Source organism: Oenanthe melanoleuca, chromosome 14 (genome assembly GCF_029582105.1).
Source record: "Oenanthe melanoleuca isolate GR-GAL-2019-014 chromosome 14, OMel1.0, whole genome shotgun sequence".
NCBI lineage: Eukaryota > Metazoa > Chordata > Aves > Passeriformes > Muscicapidae > Oenanthe > Oenanthe melanoleuca.
In genome coordinates this window covers 1,654,321-1,673,291 of record NC_079348.1, presented here as the reverse complement: position 1 = coordinate 1,673,291, position 18,971 = coordinate 1,654,321, and the positions used below count along the sequence as shown (strand labels likewise).

General features: G+C 35.9%; 1 protein-coding gene across 1 annotated transcript in view; it reads right to left on the bottom strand.

Moving 5' to 3' along the window:
* IQCK (IQ motif containing K) overlaps positions 1 to 18,971 on the bottom strand; it is a 33,749-nt gene that overhangs the window by 711 nt on the left and 14,067 nt on the right. The window contains exons 8-10 of the mRNA XM_056503661.1: positions 16,270 to 16,354; positions 12,669 to 12,722; positions 10,855 to 10,966 (exon numbers count right to left, since the gene is read on the bottom strand). Coding sequence (XP_056359636.1) covers positions 10,855 to 10,966; positions 12,669 to 12,722; positions 16,270 to 16,354 — 251 coding nt within the window. The remainder of the gene's footprint in view (positions 1 to 10,854; positions 10,967 to 12,668; positions 12,723 to 16,269; positions 16,355 to 18,971) is intronic.

Sequence of the window (18,971 nt, the reverse complement as noted above, 5' to 3'; positions counted from 1 at the left end):
AAAAAAAAAAAAAAAAAAAAAATTAACAGGCACAGTAACAAAAAAGAAAACATCCATACTTCCACAGCAAATACTCTGTTGTTCAATAAATAAATAAAAATCCCCTGCCCAACCCAAAAAGTGTGTGTATTTCTTCTTTGCATGGCTTTTTTTTTATATGCTTTGACACAGATTCAGCACTCAGATTCTTGCACACAGTTCTCTGTGCCAGCTGTGGGAATTGTGTGTGTGTAGCTGAGGGCAGAATTGTTTGCAAGTAAGAAGTCACTGAATTGTTAAAAAAAAAAATAATAATGAAAGCAGCTCTTTGGTTTTTGCTTTAAAGAATTTTCAATTAAAAGTCAGTGATGAAGTCATACAGTTCACCTAGAATATATTTTTGTCATTTAGGACAGCAAGCAAGGCCAATAAAGAATAGTTTTTCTATGTCTCAGTGGAAAGAAGAATGTTATCCATGTGATTGCAGAGGGTCTGCCAAATGGGAAAAATCAGTCAAACAAAGAGCACAGGGTTGCTTGCTGGAGTAAACAGTTCTAAATGAACAAAAGCTGTACATAAAAGTAAAAATGTTCCACCCCCTAGTGAAAGCTGTTTTCAAAGCTCTGTATTCTTTCAGAATGTTGTAATACAGATTAACCTAATGTTTTTCTTCTGCTGATACAAGAGTCTGGTTCCTCATTCTATTTCTGTGATTTCAGCTATCTTATTCTGATTTTGATATTTTAAAATTGTACAAACTGCCTTTCAACTTGAAAAAAAATCTGCTTTTCTATTTCACTTCAGAAGATGTGTCTGCACTACACCTTTTACATGCAGCAAGTTTGTTGGGAGATTTATATATAAAATCTATGCTGGAGGCAAAGAAAGCCAAATAAGCCCCCAAAAAAATCCCTTTTTGAACATACAGTTTCAGGAGAGCTTAGTTACCCTCCCAAGGCATGCAACTGAAAACCAGCAAGCCAAATCCTCTGGGTACATACCAGGAATACTGGGCTGCAGCAGGGCTCTGTGCTAATTTAAGGTGCTCAGTGTGCTCCCAACCTGGAGAATCTCAGCTCATAGAAAAGATACAGAAAAGTGCTGTATGAGGAGGGACACAGCAGTCCCTTAGAACCCCAAAATACTGCAGCAGGATAAACCCTGGTTTACAATGCTCAAGGCAATACAAGGTCTCAATGGCACAAGACCTTTCTGGATTTTAGGGCTTTTGTTTATACAGATGTTAAGGAGAAAAACTGAGAGTGGATTTAATGTCCCATTACATGACTATGAATGTCCTGTATACAAAATACTTTCTATTGCATTGAATTTTGTCTAATATTCTTTGATGTGATTAAGCAAATATTTAATAAAAAAATTAATAAAAATTGCAGCATTTAGAAACCTCAGGGCTCACACACCTTCACATTAAAATGAGCAGGTATTTTAGGTAGCTGCTAGCAGTGGTTTTAGTCAGTAGTGTCCTTGTCTTATCACAACCTGTGTTACTTAAGCATAACAATTTCCAATCACATCATACCAAGAAAGAAGCACAGGCTGTCAGCATAAATCTGGATTTCAGGCAGTTATTTAAATAGTTTTTGACATTTACTTGCTTCCTGTGCAGATAGAAAAGTAAGATGTCCTCAGGATTTGGATAAGGAGGGAGAAAGAGGCTGCCTGGCTACGTTTTTTCACTAGAAATTTCCATTGGAGAAATGTATTTTTCAGGCTGTGACACCTCAAACTGAACTAGCTTGCTTAAAATATTTTGAAATGCCTAAGGAAGGTGTTTAGAACAACTTGCACCACCTGATAATCCAGCCCATTTCTTTCAGAGAACACATATCTAAAGCAATGAACAGTGTAAATGTCAATATCAACCACCTGGCTTGGAGCTTGTTTCAGTCTCTTTACTGTATTTTTCAGTCTTTTTATTCCTTACTCTTTTGTTTTCATAGTGAGAAAACCTGATTAAACTATGCTTTAGTCACATGCACATTCTAAATCACAGGACACTGTAGCCATCCCTGCAACAATAAGCACAAGTGGGGACAGACTAATTTCTTTGGAGGTGAGCTGGGGCTGTTCTGGAGGAGCACAACTGTTACCTGCTATTTTTGACCTGCTACTCCTACTACAATAAAGTCATCTGCTGCTTGGTCTGCCCTTCCTGGGAATACTCATTTGACAGAGTTTGTCATGTCTGTGCTGCAATGCTGAGGCACAGGTGATGGCTAAAGAAAGGACTGGAATGTATCTGCATTTACTGTCCATTAGCTCCTGGGAAGGGAAAATTCAAAAATCTGCAAAACTTGGAGCTTTTGTCCTATTTATAAAAGCATTAAGTTCAAACATCCTTATCATCTAATTTGGATGGCAGACATGATTTTCCCTCATCTTAATGTACAGGACTGATGTTCTGGTTTGACACTTGGTTGTTTCAGCATAACAGTGAACAAACTGTGAGCTACTTTGTGCACTACTGTATAACACAGCTGGCTTGTGACAGTAGCTTAGGAAAGGTTTATGCTCCCACACTCTATAATTTATAGAGTGTACTTCTTCATGGAACTCTACAAACCAGAATTTAGTAATCTAAACTGTTGAAAACAGTAATGAAAAATACTATAGACTCAGACTATAAGAAGATGAAAATCCATTAAAGAAAATCTATTGGAATAACTTACTAGCAGGCGCTTAGATTAAGATATATATATAGAAAGGAGTTTCACCCTAGCCTCCCAATGAGATGCCAAAGAAGCCTGAAATGAAATTGGAGCCACCAGCAATCTTGCTGAAATAAGACCTGACTTTTAAAGAGACAGTTTTTTTATAAAGTGTTTATAATTTTAGCCTCTTACTATTGGAAGTCTGCCTGTATACAATTATTAGTGAAAACTTTCACTCCAGGAAATACTCAGTTACTAGTGATAGGAAAGTGATCTATTGAATACTGATATGTTAACCAGACAAATGATAAAATGGAAATTATACCTACCCATAGACACTTCTGCAAGTCATGAATCTGAAATGCAACCATTAGAGGATCACTCAGCAGAAGAGGCTTCTGCAAAGTGGATTTTTTTAAAGTGACAGGACAAACCTAATTCTCCAGATCAGGAGCAGAGTTGGTCAAGTGCTTAGTCTTGCTTTCATGACTGTAGAGGATAAAAAGTTTCAGGGCATTTTTTAATTCATTTAGGATCAGATTAGCAAAGCAAGAGCTGACATACAGGAGACTTTCAAACACCAACATTCAGTGATGCACATGGGAAATAAGGAGTGAAAGGCAGAATTTGTTTGTGCAATGCACCATTGCTTTCTTCATACTTTGACAGGAAGACTCAGAATTCATTAGAATATATTTGAATGGAATTTTTACAATTCAAAGTGTACAAAAAGAAGAGAAATATGGGAAGATGTAAGTATTAGAGTAGATGAACAACTGACATGAACACCTGAGTTAGGAGAGAAAAAACTACAGAGAATTAGATGTACTGGAGGCTATTGCCTACAATTATCCAAGTGTCCTCCAAATCATTCAATGACTTGAGATTTATGAAGTGGCAGCCACAGAAACACAACAGTTTGTGGAACACAACCCTAGACTGAGAAGAAAATCCAGAATGAAGGCAACCAGTGCATTTCCAGAGTATCTGATTAATGCAGTATTTTTCAATTTAATTAGTCAAGTTAGAAAAAGAGAAGGATGAAAACAGAAAGAACTGACCAGAAATAGAAATCATTCCAGAGTGGCAGGTCCTCAGCTAAAAGCATTTGGGGATTTACAGGCAGCAACCAATATGAGCAGAAGCCCAGAATTCCAGATTTTCTGGGCAGCTTCATGAAAATTGCATTTATACCCATCAGCCACTCTTATTTCTGACATGATTCCAACTTGCAAAATATGATAGGTCCTGTGAAGATACCAAATTTAAACACTTGCACAGACTGAAACAAAGCATCAGGTAAGAAAGCAGAGTTCCATCAGAGAAGTCTGGGTGACTGATGCCACAGGGAGGGTTTGAGGGGAGTCAGGGCAAGCAGCTCCTGTCTCTGCAATCTTGTCACCCATTCTTTGGATCCCCTGAGTTGTATTTTAACACTCCACTAACAGCTCCTGGCCTTTCCTTCCCTGCCACACTTCCCCCTTTCTTTGTATTAACCAAGAGTCTCCAATCTGGTTTTGTTGCAGGACTATTTGGAGGCTTTATTTTTCAGCTGGTGACAGCCTTTTCTCCAGGCTTCTGACACATTCCTTAGTTACAAATAGAAATTTGGGGTTTGCTTATCGAAATGGCTTACAAAAAACACCAGCAGCATTTTCTATCAAAATGGTCCAATGTTTTTCACTTTTAAGGTTAAAAGCAGAAAAAGGAAACAAAGAAGATTGCAGAACCCATGAAGAATTTCTCCTCTCTTTAAAAAAAAATAAACAAACCAAAAAAACCCCAGATGTTTATATAATCATAGAAAAATCACCAAATTGCAATTGGTCTTTTTTTCCATTACAAATGGATATTAACAACTGCAGAGTGATGAGTGGAAATACAGCTTTGGTACTGGAGGATTAGTTCAGACTGCTGTGCCTGTGGCAGCACAGTTCAGAAGATCACATGCTGTCATTTATCTAGATGATCATCTTCCTTCTTTTATTTTTTCAAACATTCCCAACGTAGTTTCAGAAATTAAATGTTACTATAATCTTTATAAATTTTCAAAGATGTCTGAGTCAAGGGTGTGGACCAATAAATTGGATTCTGTATCATGAGTCTTATGACTTTTATCACTACATTCTCAGCTGTTAGTGCCAAGATTAAACTTTCAGAAACATCTCAAGCATTTTGAATTAGGCTTGATGAAAACCACTAGCACATACTCAGCCTTCAGTTCTGCTTTGTTCTTTGATTTTATTTTTTTTTTCTTTAAAAAAAAAAAGAAATTTTAAGGTCTTCTTCTATGTAAATTTAATTTTATACACGTGCTTTTAAATCAAAAACAATCATATATATTCCCCCATTTTAAACCATTTTGACTGCAGCACTTTTGCTTTCAGAAAGAAAAAACCACATACCTGTAAATACAGTCATGTTTAAAAAAAAGGAGAGTGAAATTCTCTTAAGTGTCCTAGTGACAGCAAGCAGTCTGCCACTTTTAACCTGTTTATAAAGCTTAGTGTGAAACCAAACTATTAGAAAAAATACATTCAATATATAAGATTAAATATATATGTGTGTATATAAATCTGTTATATAATGTAACAGATTAAAAGTGTAAAAACCATAGAATATGAGGAGGTCGTCACTTACAAAAATTCCATTATGAGATTAAAGAATTACAGCTGCACTAGAAGGAGGGCAGATGAAATTAGAAATTATTTTGTTTAAAATCTTTCTGAATTATTTCAACCACCCTTGGTGAAAGTGGAGAGGGGAGAAAAGAAACTCTCACATAAAACTGATTAATTCCTTACATTTTACAGGGCTGAATTTTCATAAATAAACCACAGAGACACAGTCTGTAAGAAATCTGTTAGCTATTCAGACTATGCCTTTTCCTAATCCAACATTATTACCTACAGTAATTTTAAATATTTTCTTAAGCCTAGTGTAAGATTTCCCATTTATAAATATATCCTCTTTCCAATATTTTCTTTGGAAATGACTCAGTCCTACAAACATGCATGTGGTTGTAACTTCATTTATGGCCCAATAATAAGGATGTTTATGGAATGAATTTAAAGAAGTTTCACAGTGTAACCATTTTTTCCTGGCTTCTGAATTTAACATTTTTCTCTTCTCCAATGAATTCTGCTTTGATGTGATATGATTGCATACAGGCATCCTTCAAAAGGAGGCAGACTAGACTTCCTCTGCTCAGCTTAATTTGATATTAAGCTTTTGAATCCTTCCTCATGGTTCAGGTGGAGACATCACAAGAGTGACTGCATTTCTTTGCTTCTTGCCACTTTGCATCTGTTCCTGCTCTAGCACCATAATATGCAGCCTGTTCTCCCTTGGAGCTCATACTTGCAAGGATTTTCCAGAACACCTCCACTGCTGGATGCATCTTCCCAAGGGGAAAGATTACTGCCATGAAAGAAGTCTTTAAAGAAGTTTTTAAAGTCTCTCCAGATAGGTAAGTAATAACCTCTAGTGCCAAAGGAAAAATACAGCTTGAAAATTGAATGGAATGTAAAAGAATATTCTCTTCTGTATCTGGAAATCACCCCCCTCACCTGCTGTGAAGATAACTTTCTGTCTTATTTTGATTTAGCTACATTTTCCACACAGGCTATAGTTGATTTATAAGACCTGCCAGCTAATAGGGTCACAATTGGTATTACCATAAACCCAGGAATATTTATTTCTTTTACTATTTTCCCTAAGAATACCGATTTTTAAAACTAAAATTTTACAGATTTTATGCAGATAAGAAGAAGAACAGGAAAACAATTCCCTTAGGACGTACCATAGCTGAAAGTACTGTTTGTGCAACAGCAGCAATGGTCTTTCCAGCAGCAGAGAAGTAACCATTGCAACAGAGTGTCAGCAGAGTGCTTTGGTCACATAAGTGATAAATGAAGATTTTAGTATTTTCATTTAAAAGTTTAAATGTTTTCCAAATTCCTTTCATTGTAGGACAGACACATTTCACTTCCAGTGCTGTCCCATCAGTACTAAATCTGCACAAAACAGTGCTCAGAACCACAACTGGCTATTCACTCACATTCTCTGGAGGCTGAGTTTTAATTATCTGTATTTTCTGTAGAAAGCAAACAATTTTTTAATTCTGTAAAAAATTCTGGAACAAATTTATCCCATTAGTTGTGCTATATTAGAGAAAATTCTTTCTCCCTTCAAGTCTAAAGCTGTGAGCCACTAAACTGAGTCTTCAGTGCTATGCTTATCTCTACATTTTCAGTCTGAAATTGTTCAGAGTAAGGACTGTCATACCTTAAATATAGATCATTTTGTGGAATGTAATTTTACACAGCAGTGCAGCAGTATAGCAAATAAAATGTCAGCCAAGAATGCTGTAGTTTTATGATCCTGGATATATGCTGAGAGAAACACACTTTTTCTTTGCACTCAGAAAGAATTTTTGCCAGCATAGGCATTAAAAGAGGTCAACAGTCCTGCAAGGTGCTATTAATGCATAAAGTAATTTTCATACAGTTTTCACACTTTCCATCCTACAGCACTTTGCAAACCTAATAATAAAGAGTATAAAAGATGGACTGAGAGAAGACTAAAGAATTTCAGGGGAAAAACCAGAAAAGTTTCACGTGCTGTGAAGCAGGGGGTGAATGAGAGGTTTGCACCTTCACTGCCCTGGTGCAAAGCACAGCAGCTCCTCTGACCCTGAGTGGCCACCCCAGACACCCTGAAGCCTGGGGGATTTGAACTTTGTCCTTTCTGGCACTGACCCCCAAAAGAACACTGCTTTTGACCTGGGGTTGGAGAAGGATTCCAGACTGAGTGGTGGAGTTAGAATCACTGGTGTGCAGTTTAGATGGAAGTGTGTAATATCACATAGTGAAGGGTTTGGAATTTGGGGATTGAGTAATAGCAATAGTTATACAGTAGTAAGTATAAGGTAAGATGGAGGTTCTTGGGCATTGACTTTTCTTTCTTTCTCTTGGTTTTAACTAGTAGTTTTTGGCTGGATAGAAAGTACTGCAGTGCAGGTCACAGGTGTTTGGTCATTGAGTCAAAAGTATAATAATATAGATGTTAGTTTTTAATTGGATAGTTAAGCCTTAAAAGATCTTGTAACTAGCAAAAGAAACCAACATTTTCTCACTTTTAGCTTGTTAGTTAGAAGTACTGAAGAACTCACTGTAATATAAATAAGAATTAATAAACAACTAAATCCAAACATGAAAATCCATCTCTTGTACTTTCAATCCCAACTCTGACTAAAAGTATTCTAATGAAACTCAGCTGTTTGTTTCAAAATTAATGGACATGTTTTAACAACTTTCTGAAACCCAAAAAATAAATGAAGAATTACTTTGGATTTGTTCATTACAATCAGTTTACATTTCTAATGTCTTCTTACCATCTTTTCTTTAAGTTTCATACACAAACACATTTTCATAAAATGTTTTTACCTAGAACATACCCTTGCAATGAGGTTTCATTGTGCTGAAAATCCCAACAAAGCAGACTCTGCCTGTTAGCTCACATTAACTGAGTCTTTGGCTGGTATTTCCATGGAAGGTATGCTGATCTTTCTAGTAGTGTCAATAGAATCACATTACTGCTCGAGTCATCATTTTCTAAAAGCTATTTGGCAGCTCACCATTCATCCCCTACAGTTAGATTCAACACTGTTTACAGCATCCAATAAACACAGTTAGTTATATACAAATTAAAGAGCTCCTTCAGTATTTTTCCTAATGTGGTTAATTTCATAATAAAATGCTGTATCTACTTTTAATGTTACTTTTTTTCCTTTGACCATGATTCTTAATGCTTTATTTGTGCTGAGTTTTTAGTAACAATAAATGCTTTGTCTGCTTGATGCAAAGAGTTCAGTGGTTTAATTAAAGGGGATTAATTGAATTTATTGAACTAATGAATCCAGTTGAACCAAATGCTTAGAAAGACAAGGTTAAAAGTAGTTGTGTTATGCTATTTCTTACTGTGGGAGTGTTCACAATCCACTTCAGCACAAAGTCAGCTGGGTTGATGTAATCACTGGTAAAAGCAGTAAAACTAACCTTGCTGACTTTACAGTGAAATAGGGTTTAACAACACTAATAAACAGCAGGACAACAAGAGCAGAAAAAAGAGCAGCTGGAGCACTAACAAAATGAATTATGGCATCACAGCTGAGATTGATAATGAAAACCCCTGGACAGTAACCTCCCAAACTAGTACAGCTGTTTCCAAGCAGCCATCTGTCTGCACCCCAAGGCTGTTTGATGTGTGGATACTCCTAGCAGAGCTCAGAGCTCAGTTAAGAAATTACAGAAACAGTGTGATAGTATTGAAAGCTGATGTGATATAAGCAATAGAAACTCATACTGGTTTAAGGAAAAAAAAATGAAAAGGGGCAATTTTGCAACTTTGTTTGAAGTGGTGAAACAGCTGTGTGTTGTAGAGTCCTAAAAAAATGATTTGATGACAGGAAAACTCTGTGAGAGTGGTTAAAAGAAAATTTGTTTTTTACTTTGGAAACAATTGGCAAAGGAAGTCTTATCACTACTTAAGTCTCCAAAACAACTTAAGTTGAGTTTATAGAAAGATTAAATTTCTTCAGACACAGGAGTTTTTAATCAATTCAACTGACAAATGACACAGTCCACACTTGGCCCCTATTTTTCTTCATTGCAGCATTTTGATAATGGGTTCACCTTGTCCTCTGAAAATAAACTTCATTTTCACCTTTAAGATTTTACCTGCATGAAGACTGCAAACTATCTGTGTAATCACCTAATATCATATTCACCCCTTTTCACATTGGTATGTTGTGAATATTTGTTTATTTAGGTTTGTTTATTACAAGTGGGAAACATGCATCTCTAACTTTTACTGGTATGATGGACAATGGAATGTGTGAGAAAACATGCCTTGATGAGATGATAAAAATATTAACAAATTGGAAACTGACTCCAAACCACAAACATTAAATTGCAATCACTTAAATGGCATTAGCAAGCCTGCAAGGTCCACCTCTATCATTCTCTCCAGGAATGCAATTTTCCAACAATTAACACTGACAGAATTAACCGTGTATTAGAAAATTAATCTTTTATGTTTTAAATTTATAATGAGAATAATTTTATGATAGGAACTTTGAATTAACTGTTTTCAGATACTTAAATCTAAATATATCAGTGTTTGCTTTTAAATAGAAAAGGTGCCTACATTTTATTACAAAATCAACTCACAGTAAATCATAGTAGAGAGGCTATGAAATCCCACTTGAAGAAAATTCTGGTTGCACTGCCAAAATTTTCTTTATATGTCAGTCAAGTCTGCTGGGAGACAATTTAATGTCTCACTGATTTTATATTTTCATCATTTTTGTGCACTGTTACTACATGATTTAATCTTTTATGTCTAAGCTACTAAAACCAAGAATTCCACTTCCCTTACTGCATAGAGCATCCCATGTATACACAGACATATATAAACACACTTTTCCCCTGTCATGATGTATTATTTCATTCCTTAGAATTAATTATTTTCAGCTATAAAATATCCCTTGAGCAATTTTAAGGATTAGTAAATAAATCCTGATATTTCATAGATTAAAACTGCAACATAATTATAAATAAATGTTTGGAGAATCTACACAGCCCTTGTAACAAACTCCTATTACCAAAAATTATCACTCTCCTGTAGTACAGGGCAAAGATTGGCTTGTTTTGTTTTGTTTTTTTTTTAAGAATTGTACAGGCCAAGTTCTGCTGTAAATAACTACAGGGAAATACCAATAGAATATTTACCAGACAGAAATCCCACTGTTCAGAAAAATTGTACTACAAGCCATCTGGAAAAAATCAGCTTTATATGATGGGTAGCTGGTAGGTGTCTAATCCTGCCCTAGAAAAAACTATGCCAGTAAATTGTCACAGCTTTCTGGAATTATTGAATTTAGGCCCTATAGAGTATTTCTCATTGCCACTTTCAGCTGCACAGGCAACTCAAGAAGAATAAGTATTGACTGCAAGAAGCAGCTGAGCATTTCCACCAGATTTACCTTCTCTCTCAGGATTAGTGTCCTACTGTGTGGCCTATTTTTTAATACAACTCAAACATATGAAAATTCAACACAATGAAAAAACAAACAAACAAATAAAAAAAAAAAAAAAAAAAAAAAAAAAAAAAAAAACCCCACACAATTTAATTCTCTTACCTTTGGCTTCCTGCTTAGTCCAGAATTTTTTCACTACCTCAGTAATGTGCCTCTCCTCTCTCAGCTTCTTTTGCCACTGACGTAGCTCTTGTATTTCACTATCACAACGAACCTGGGAAAGGAGAATCAGGAAAGAAAATTAGAATTTTAATTATATTCCTTTGTGTTACCCAGGATAAGGATACATTTTTTTTCACAAGGCTGTGGCTAGGCAAATATGTGACAGCCATCCTCTGCTGGGCCTGAGGTAAAAGCAAAACCCCAGAGGTTTACAGTTTTCAGCTTACACAGAAATAAAATCCACCTAATTGACAAATCCAATTGAAAAAAATTAATATGTCTATTAGGGGATCACTTTGATTACCAAGGACTCCTGAGAATGGGATTGCAGTGAGATGCTAATTCTGTTGAGTTAATTAAAATGTAAAGCCTTGTGCTGAAGGGTATTAGTGCTTTTAGAAAGGCACAACACCATGAAACCAACCCACTGACCAAAATAATAGAGCAGAGGTGGAGCACAAAGGGTCATACAGAAGCAAATTTATTCCATTGATTCCACCTGATTCACACCTGCCATCAGCTGCAAGTAGGCTGACTGGCAATCCCACCCACACAATTTTCACAAACAGGAGAAGCATTAATCTGTTATTTAAAGAAATTTCCCTGCATTACATGATATCTATTCTTTGTCAGTCAATTGCCTAGTGAAAGGTATAATTCTGCTTCCACAAAAAAATGACAACAAAGGCCTTGATTTCATTTAGATGTAAGTTGAATTTTTCTAGTATTGTTTTTATACTGGTGCAGTTCCTACTAACATAGAAGTGAAGTAGCTCTGCACCAACAGCTTTTACCACTCTGCTACTTACACCTTTAAGCAGGGTTTGATTAATTAGCAGTGTGTTGCCATTGCTGGCATTCACACAATTACTACCTCCAGTGCACAAAACCTGAACAGCAGTGGAGAGGGACATGCCAGTATTATCTTAGACACTGGCAATTATTCCCTTGAACTCTATTCTGTGCTCTTCTCCATTACACTCTTCTTTTCTCCCACTTTGCTAAGACACATCCAGGGCAAAAGAGCACGACTCAGTTTGCCACTAGTTATAAAAAACCCCAAACCTTAAAGAAAACAGTATAAATTATTTATCAAAATATTCTTTCCTCTCAGGATTTCTCCCCTGTGCTGCAGCTCAGAATGCAATAAACAGTAGGTGAACTCCCACAGCACTTTTCAATCCACCTAGGAGAAGATAACTTGCTCTGTTTCAGACAGTGCACTGGCAGGGCAGAGATACTATACAAGGTACTCAGTCAATAAAAACAACCAAGACTTTTGCTCAGTGACTTGAGATCAGATACATCTTAGACTTCCCATCATATTCCATTATACTTATATAGTTCTGTAGTATCTTCTATAAAAGTTATAAGGACTTCTTACAAGGCTGATATGAAATTTTAAAAATTAAAGAAGTTACAACTACTAGTGACATCTTCAGCTACATAAAAAATAAGAGAATTTTCTATTAAATCCATCAAACACTATTTGCAAAAATAAAATATAATCCAAACACAGGGTAATCTATTTAGGCTTGCAAGACACATTTTTCTTTTATGCTGCCATGTATGCTTTTATAAGCCAAATAATTCCTTATGACATGAAGTCAGATTGTCTGCACAGGAAAGGGTTAAGGAAAGGCTTATGGGACACAAACATATAAATGACAGAAGTGCAAGAGGCATGGAGATAGAGAAATTAGCACCTCTATACCTAAATACAAAATTTCTGAAAACATGATGTGTCCACTTACAACTTCAGCTGTGTAAGTCCTGTATTTTGGCCCATGACAGGGCCACAGTCTTCTCTGAATATTGAAAATAAAGACAATAATTCTTAACTGTTAAAAGATAAAAGGCAAGTATAGTAGATTCTGTATAGACTCCCTAAGCAAATAAAACAGTAGCAGTACAGTGGAATACACTGAAATACAGAGTTCTGAGATAAAGGCAGAGGCAGATACTCAAATACTCCAAAGTCAGCATTAAATCTAAACAGTAAAATGAGCTCCTAGAACAAAGTGTCTTTTTAGAAAAGTGACCCAAAAAAGGAAAAGAGAACACAGATATGCCACCTGCAATAAAACAGGTGACAGGAACATAACAAAATACATTAAATAAGCTTAATAAATTCTAATTCAGCATAGTTATAATATAGTTTAGCATACTGATAATGCCTTAGAAAGTTCTGTTTGAAACCAGAGGGCAATGCTAGTAGGATGAAAAATCTATGACTTAGCAACAAAATCTCCAGGCAAATAAAGAGAGAGTCAAGAACCTTGTCCAAACAAGGACTGTCCCTCCTGCAGAGCAGCACTGGTGGAGCCCTGGAGGGGTTTTAGCTTTGAAGGGAGAGTTCACTCCCACACTTGCTGTAAATAACAGGAAATATTTGTGTGGCCTTCTAGGTTTAAGGCTTTGCTGGTAGTCACAGCTTGCTGGAAAGCAATATAAACTGTGATAGCAAAAGCACAACCACACTTTGCAAGATACAAAGCAAAATTGATGCATTTTTATCTTCAGCTTTTGCTGAAGGGACATGTATAAAATAGCAGTGAGTATTTACATAATGCTGTCCAATTTCAGCTCTAAGATATTACAAGATTTAGTCAAAACCTCTGTGCTTTCATTGCTAGGTGAGAACATGTAGCACTACAGATAAGGATAACACTAAAGGTTCACCCACAGGCATCAAAGGAGATTCTATTAATGAAAAAATTCTGTTAGTCTAGAATAGTTATGCAAATTTTAAAGATTAAAAAGATCCCATTTTAAAAAAATGGCACTAAGCACAGATTCTGCAGCAGAGGGGTGAAGAAATACATCACCTTTTGTTGGAAAAGTGCCTGGAAAATTGACACCTAGCTGAATATTGCCTTGGCCTGTGCCAGATGAATGGAACCTCAATAAAAAAGGATGGTGGGAAATGAAAAGGAAGAATTCTGATGACAGAGCTGTCTCCAGTCTTACTTGAGTGCTCCTCCTGGCCCTCAAAGAGCCCTCTCAAGATAATGTATTCCTTTCTGTGATCTCCTCAGAGAACTCAGCAGTTGTATTTCTCACTGCTATTTGTTCTGGAATTTGGTTCTTGATTAAACTTGAAATAATTGTCAGAGTGCCCATCAATATCTTTGTATCAAAGATTGTAGTAAGGACTTGGTTGATGGCAGACATTAATTATTATTACAACAATTAAACAAGAGTTTTTCTCAAATGTGCTGCAGATAAGGATGAATTTACTGTTTTGATCATGTTTTACTATCAGAGTTCTCAAGATTCTGTACCTGTAGCTTTTTTTCCCCCTTCACACAGAAAAATCTTTACTGCCTGATCCATTTTTGCATTTTTTGCCATGTGTTTTTGATCCTGGCATGCTCAGACAGCTGGAAGTAGCAGGAACAAGTGAAGTATCAAGAGAAGACATGACATTCAGTCAGTTATATAACTAGATAAACTCTACTGCCTAAATCAATAGATCAACAAAAAACCTCAAAAAAAGTCTGAGTCCAGAGAAGATGTGTCTGAAAGAGCAAGGCTGAAGTACCCTCTCTCTCCATCCCAGTGTCACAGATCTGTGTGCTCATGTTTAACTATCCAGTATTATCAGCCTGTGTAAATTTGTATTTCAAATGCTGTATTTCAAAGTTCCAAATAATCTGAATTATAAAACAAGGTTTAATGAAAAACTTCAGAAAATAGTTTAGAATTTTGACACAATAATATCTTTAGAAAGCATTATTTGTAAGTATTCAGTTATTATCCACTATTAACATTAAATCAGGATTAGCTGACTGAGCTATTTATTTTAAAAGCAAATAATCTGAATTCTTTGGTAATTTTTCACAACATCATTAATGTGATGAAATCCCATTTAAGCTTAGTGTTCTCTTAATCTGCAACCCCAAGGATAACACATTTCCCTATGTAGTAATTTGTCACTAACTATTTTTATTTTATATTCTGATTGCAATTTTTAATTTTTAAAATCCCATGTTCTTTCACCTCGAATAAGGTAAAACATTAATAGCTAATTTTATAGCCTGCATTATTTTTTATGTCTCCTATCTTTTATAGCTAGACTTTCTCTCTCATTTCTGGGAATTGGTTTAGGATGATAAATATCAATGTGAAAATCCTGAAGTTTATCTATACAAGGAAGGACTGTGCCCTTCACAAGCTTTCAGAGGAGCAGAAGATATCTGAGCAACCTTGCAGTGCTCAGCAAACACAACTGTTATTGGGTAATGTAAGGATGCCTGCAGGGATCCTGTCAGTGCTAATTAATGTTAGTGTCAATGCTGTCTCTGTTTAAAAAAAGAAAAATAAAGGAAAATGAACAATCAGAAAGAGTCACAAAAATCCATCAGTCAGAAAAACATTTCAAGGTATTTCATTATCTTTGGCTGCACAGCACATTACAGGAGCCACTTGTATATTCATGCTTGTTAAAAATAGTAGAGAGTGTTTTATACTGATTGTTATTTAAAGAATACCTGGCATCCAGAGATGGCTCACTGTCCATCACAACAAAATTACTGCTATATCTGAAGGCTACTTACAAGCTTAAGTTTTGATAAAGGAAATCAAAGATATTTCTTCATCATCAAAGTCACCTGAATTTCAAGTAATTTCTCCTGGAGGTGTGAAGGTTAGAGCTTTTAAAAATATATTTGACAGAACTTGTTCAGGATTTTCAAAATAATTTATTTAGTATCCTAGGGTTAGCATGGCTGTTACCCTCCAAAATAATAGCACTGGACAATTTTCTTTGTATTTATTTCATGCACCTTGCTTTTCCCTTTAAACTGGGAATGGCACTAGTGCTGTGTTACCAGTATGCCTTACAACATCTGCCTGTCATTTGGTTTCCCTTTTCCTTGAATAACAGCCTTCATGCCTCTCATAAATCTCCTGTCTCAGTCCTGGTCTCAATTCCTAGTCCTTTCTTTCTGTCTGCTATTATTGCTCAACAGACCTCACCAATCCTCCTCATGCATCTCCACACTCACTCACCCTGCATGAAGCAAAATAACACTCCAGCCTTGAGAACTACCCAAAGCAGCTTTCAGTCAAAGAAAGAAAATTGTTCTGTGTTAATTATACCTTGGAAAATCCAATTTCTGTGGATATTTTGTTGTTGAGGAAAACAGTGTGATTACATCAGCATAAATGCCTGTGAAAAAAATTGTAGTCACTAGGCATAAGGCAGAGCAACATCCAAAGCCAATGAACCATAGGGGTCTCAGCAGCTATTTATAGAATCCCCTACTTAAAATTTATGTAAGGATTTTCCCCAGGGCCTTCACAGTCCTACAGTTTTCAACATCAAGCAAAATAATTATAGATTACTCCTACCCGATACCCTCTCCAGAAGGACTGAATTAGGATGCTTGCTTCTTCTTCTGATAAAAGCAGAGATAGAGGAATTGGTGGTCTAGGACTTAAAAAAAAAAATTATAAACAGCCAGTCTATAATTTTCTTCCCTAACATATTTGATCAAAACGAGAAATGTTGTTCAGGAGCCTGAAAAACACAATTTCTTATTGCTCTGTAAACAAAATGCACAAAGAATATGTCCTTCACAAATACATTGTTATATACACTACAACAATTCCTTTTGAAAACAATAATATACAAATGGCACATCAAGCACAGTCATATTTCTTATCTTTCCACATGTATTTCAAACTCCCCCTGTTGTGGTAAGTTTGAGGTGGTAGAGGGAGGTGGGCAAGTAAAGCAGTCTGCCATTTGTAAAGCACTGAAGTTCTAGAGTGTGTGCAACAATGAACAGACTCAATGTAAACGTTTATTACATGAAATACACAATATATAAACATATCTTAATACATTCATTTACATATGGTGTCCCTTTAAATTTAAACATGCTAAAAAATAATGATTATCATATCTGCATAACATGAATACACCCTTAGAAATGTCTAAACAAATTCTTAAAATGCTGGAATTTTATTTTTGATGCCATATACACTTTCTTTTGTTGATAAAAGAATATAATACATTTGTGAACTCAACCATTTTCAGCCAAAATATATGGTAGTTTGAAAGAATATTTGATGATTTTCTTGCTACCAATTTTAATGAGAACAAGCTAGTAATTAAATTCAGATTAATAGTAAAATCTCAAATTACTATCTCAAACCTTGGTTCCCAAAAGCCATTTTCTATTGGTGTTGATTTATTTCTCAGACACGATGATAAAAAAAAAAAATCATCCATTGGAAAGCACAAAACAAAATTTGTTTGTGTACTGTCTTTTACAAGAAATGTAATTTGCAGCCAAAGAACTACAGGGCAATAACAGTGCAACTGATGAAAATCCCAGTTCTGTAGAGAAGCCTTGCACAGCTCTAGAATGGCTGCCAAGAGCCACTGTCCCTGCATGGGGAACAGACTGAGCACAGCCTGGACTTGGAGGAGCACAACATGATGAATTTGGATGCAGCACCCACCTACAGACACAGGCAGCCCTTGCAGGAGCATGTTCTATAGTATTTATATTATAAAGAATATATACACTGCAAAGCCCATCAAGAACCAGCTATTTATTAAGGCAGTCTCACATTTTCTGGCTAAAATGCTGCAATATCTTTTGGAAATGTATTTATGGCATATTATAGCCCAAGCTAGGAGGCTTGACAGCTTACATTTTCCTTTCACTTAATTTCATTCATATTAGTCTCTGCCCTAGTGAGCTTCCTATGTTCTCTGACATCTTTCTCTTAGGGCTTGTCTTCACTGCAGGAGCATTTCAGCTCAGAGCACAGCCTTGCCTCTTATCTAATGCTACACTGACTCCCCTGATTTAGCCAAATTGGTCTCATCATCATGTCAGCTGAGTTTTGGCCTACATTTATTTTAATGTGAAGTAAAACCTTGGTCTGTTTGGAAAAGTCTCTCCATTAAGCTAAACCACCCTTAGTTCTGTGTACATTAATTAGCATTTCTCCTGCTCAGGGGAAATCATAAGTGCTGGACAAGCAAAGCTTCCTAAGATAACAGCTTCTTATAATCAGACTTAAAAATCTGAAGTTGGGCTGTGCTGGTTTCCCTGATAGGCTTTCATCCTCTGTTCTATTTTAGATCTTTTTGAAAACCAAAACTTAGGGAAAATCACAGGAAGACCTACATATTTTACAGCAGTTATATCAAAGACACTGAACTTCCTCTAAGAATAAGTACATCTCCAAAGAACAACTTGAGATTTCTCCTAGCCTGCAAGGTCAGCTCTAGCATTTATTTGCTTTCATTTTCAAATTATAAAAATTTATATTGTATAATCCAAGACTAAAACTGAGAAAGCAATATAAAAAATAAAACAAGAACAGGATTTAATTTTTAATGTGACAGCCACTGGCAGATACCAATCCTTTCAATGGCACAGCTTTAAAGAGCAGATGTCATGCCAGCTCCAGTTTGGTCTAAGGGAATAAATGGAGAATATACACAATTGTCTGCAGGTCAAATAAAAATAGAATCTGAGCAGAGGAGATCACCCCTCAGCAGGGAATGAGGGAAAGAGGAGTCTGTCATTTGTGGCAGGAGACAGCTGGATGCCTCCAAGATGCAAACTGACTGTACCATGTACACCAACTACATTCTGCTCCAGTCCTTCATTATGCATGATCTTAAAGCTCACACATGAAACAGTGGTATCTATTTAGATATACATATATTGTTTAACATAAGTTACAACTGTAAAAAATCATCAGAAAAATGATTTTTTCTTAAGTATTTTATTTTACTAAATCTGCATAAAGCAGACACTGACCAAAGTTAGATTCCAGAAACATGTTTCTTGCTTTCTGAGCAAACTTGTGCAGATCTTGATTCTGTGAGATATTCACTACTTATGTGACATTATGCAAGGAATTTCACACCCAGAAGATACAAAGCAGGCTTTCATTAAATAAATGTAGGAGGCATTGAAAAAGGTTCTTAATGAAGACATGTATCTGATTTCAGAAGATGGTATTCTCAATGAATTCTGACAAAAGGAGGAAAAGAGTCCCTCCATTATCTTGTCTCCAAAACA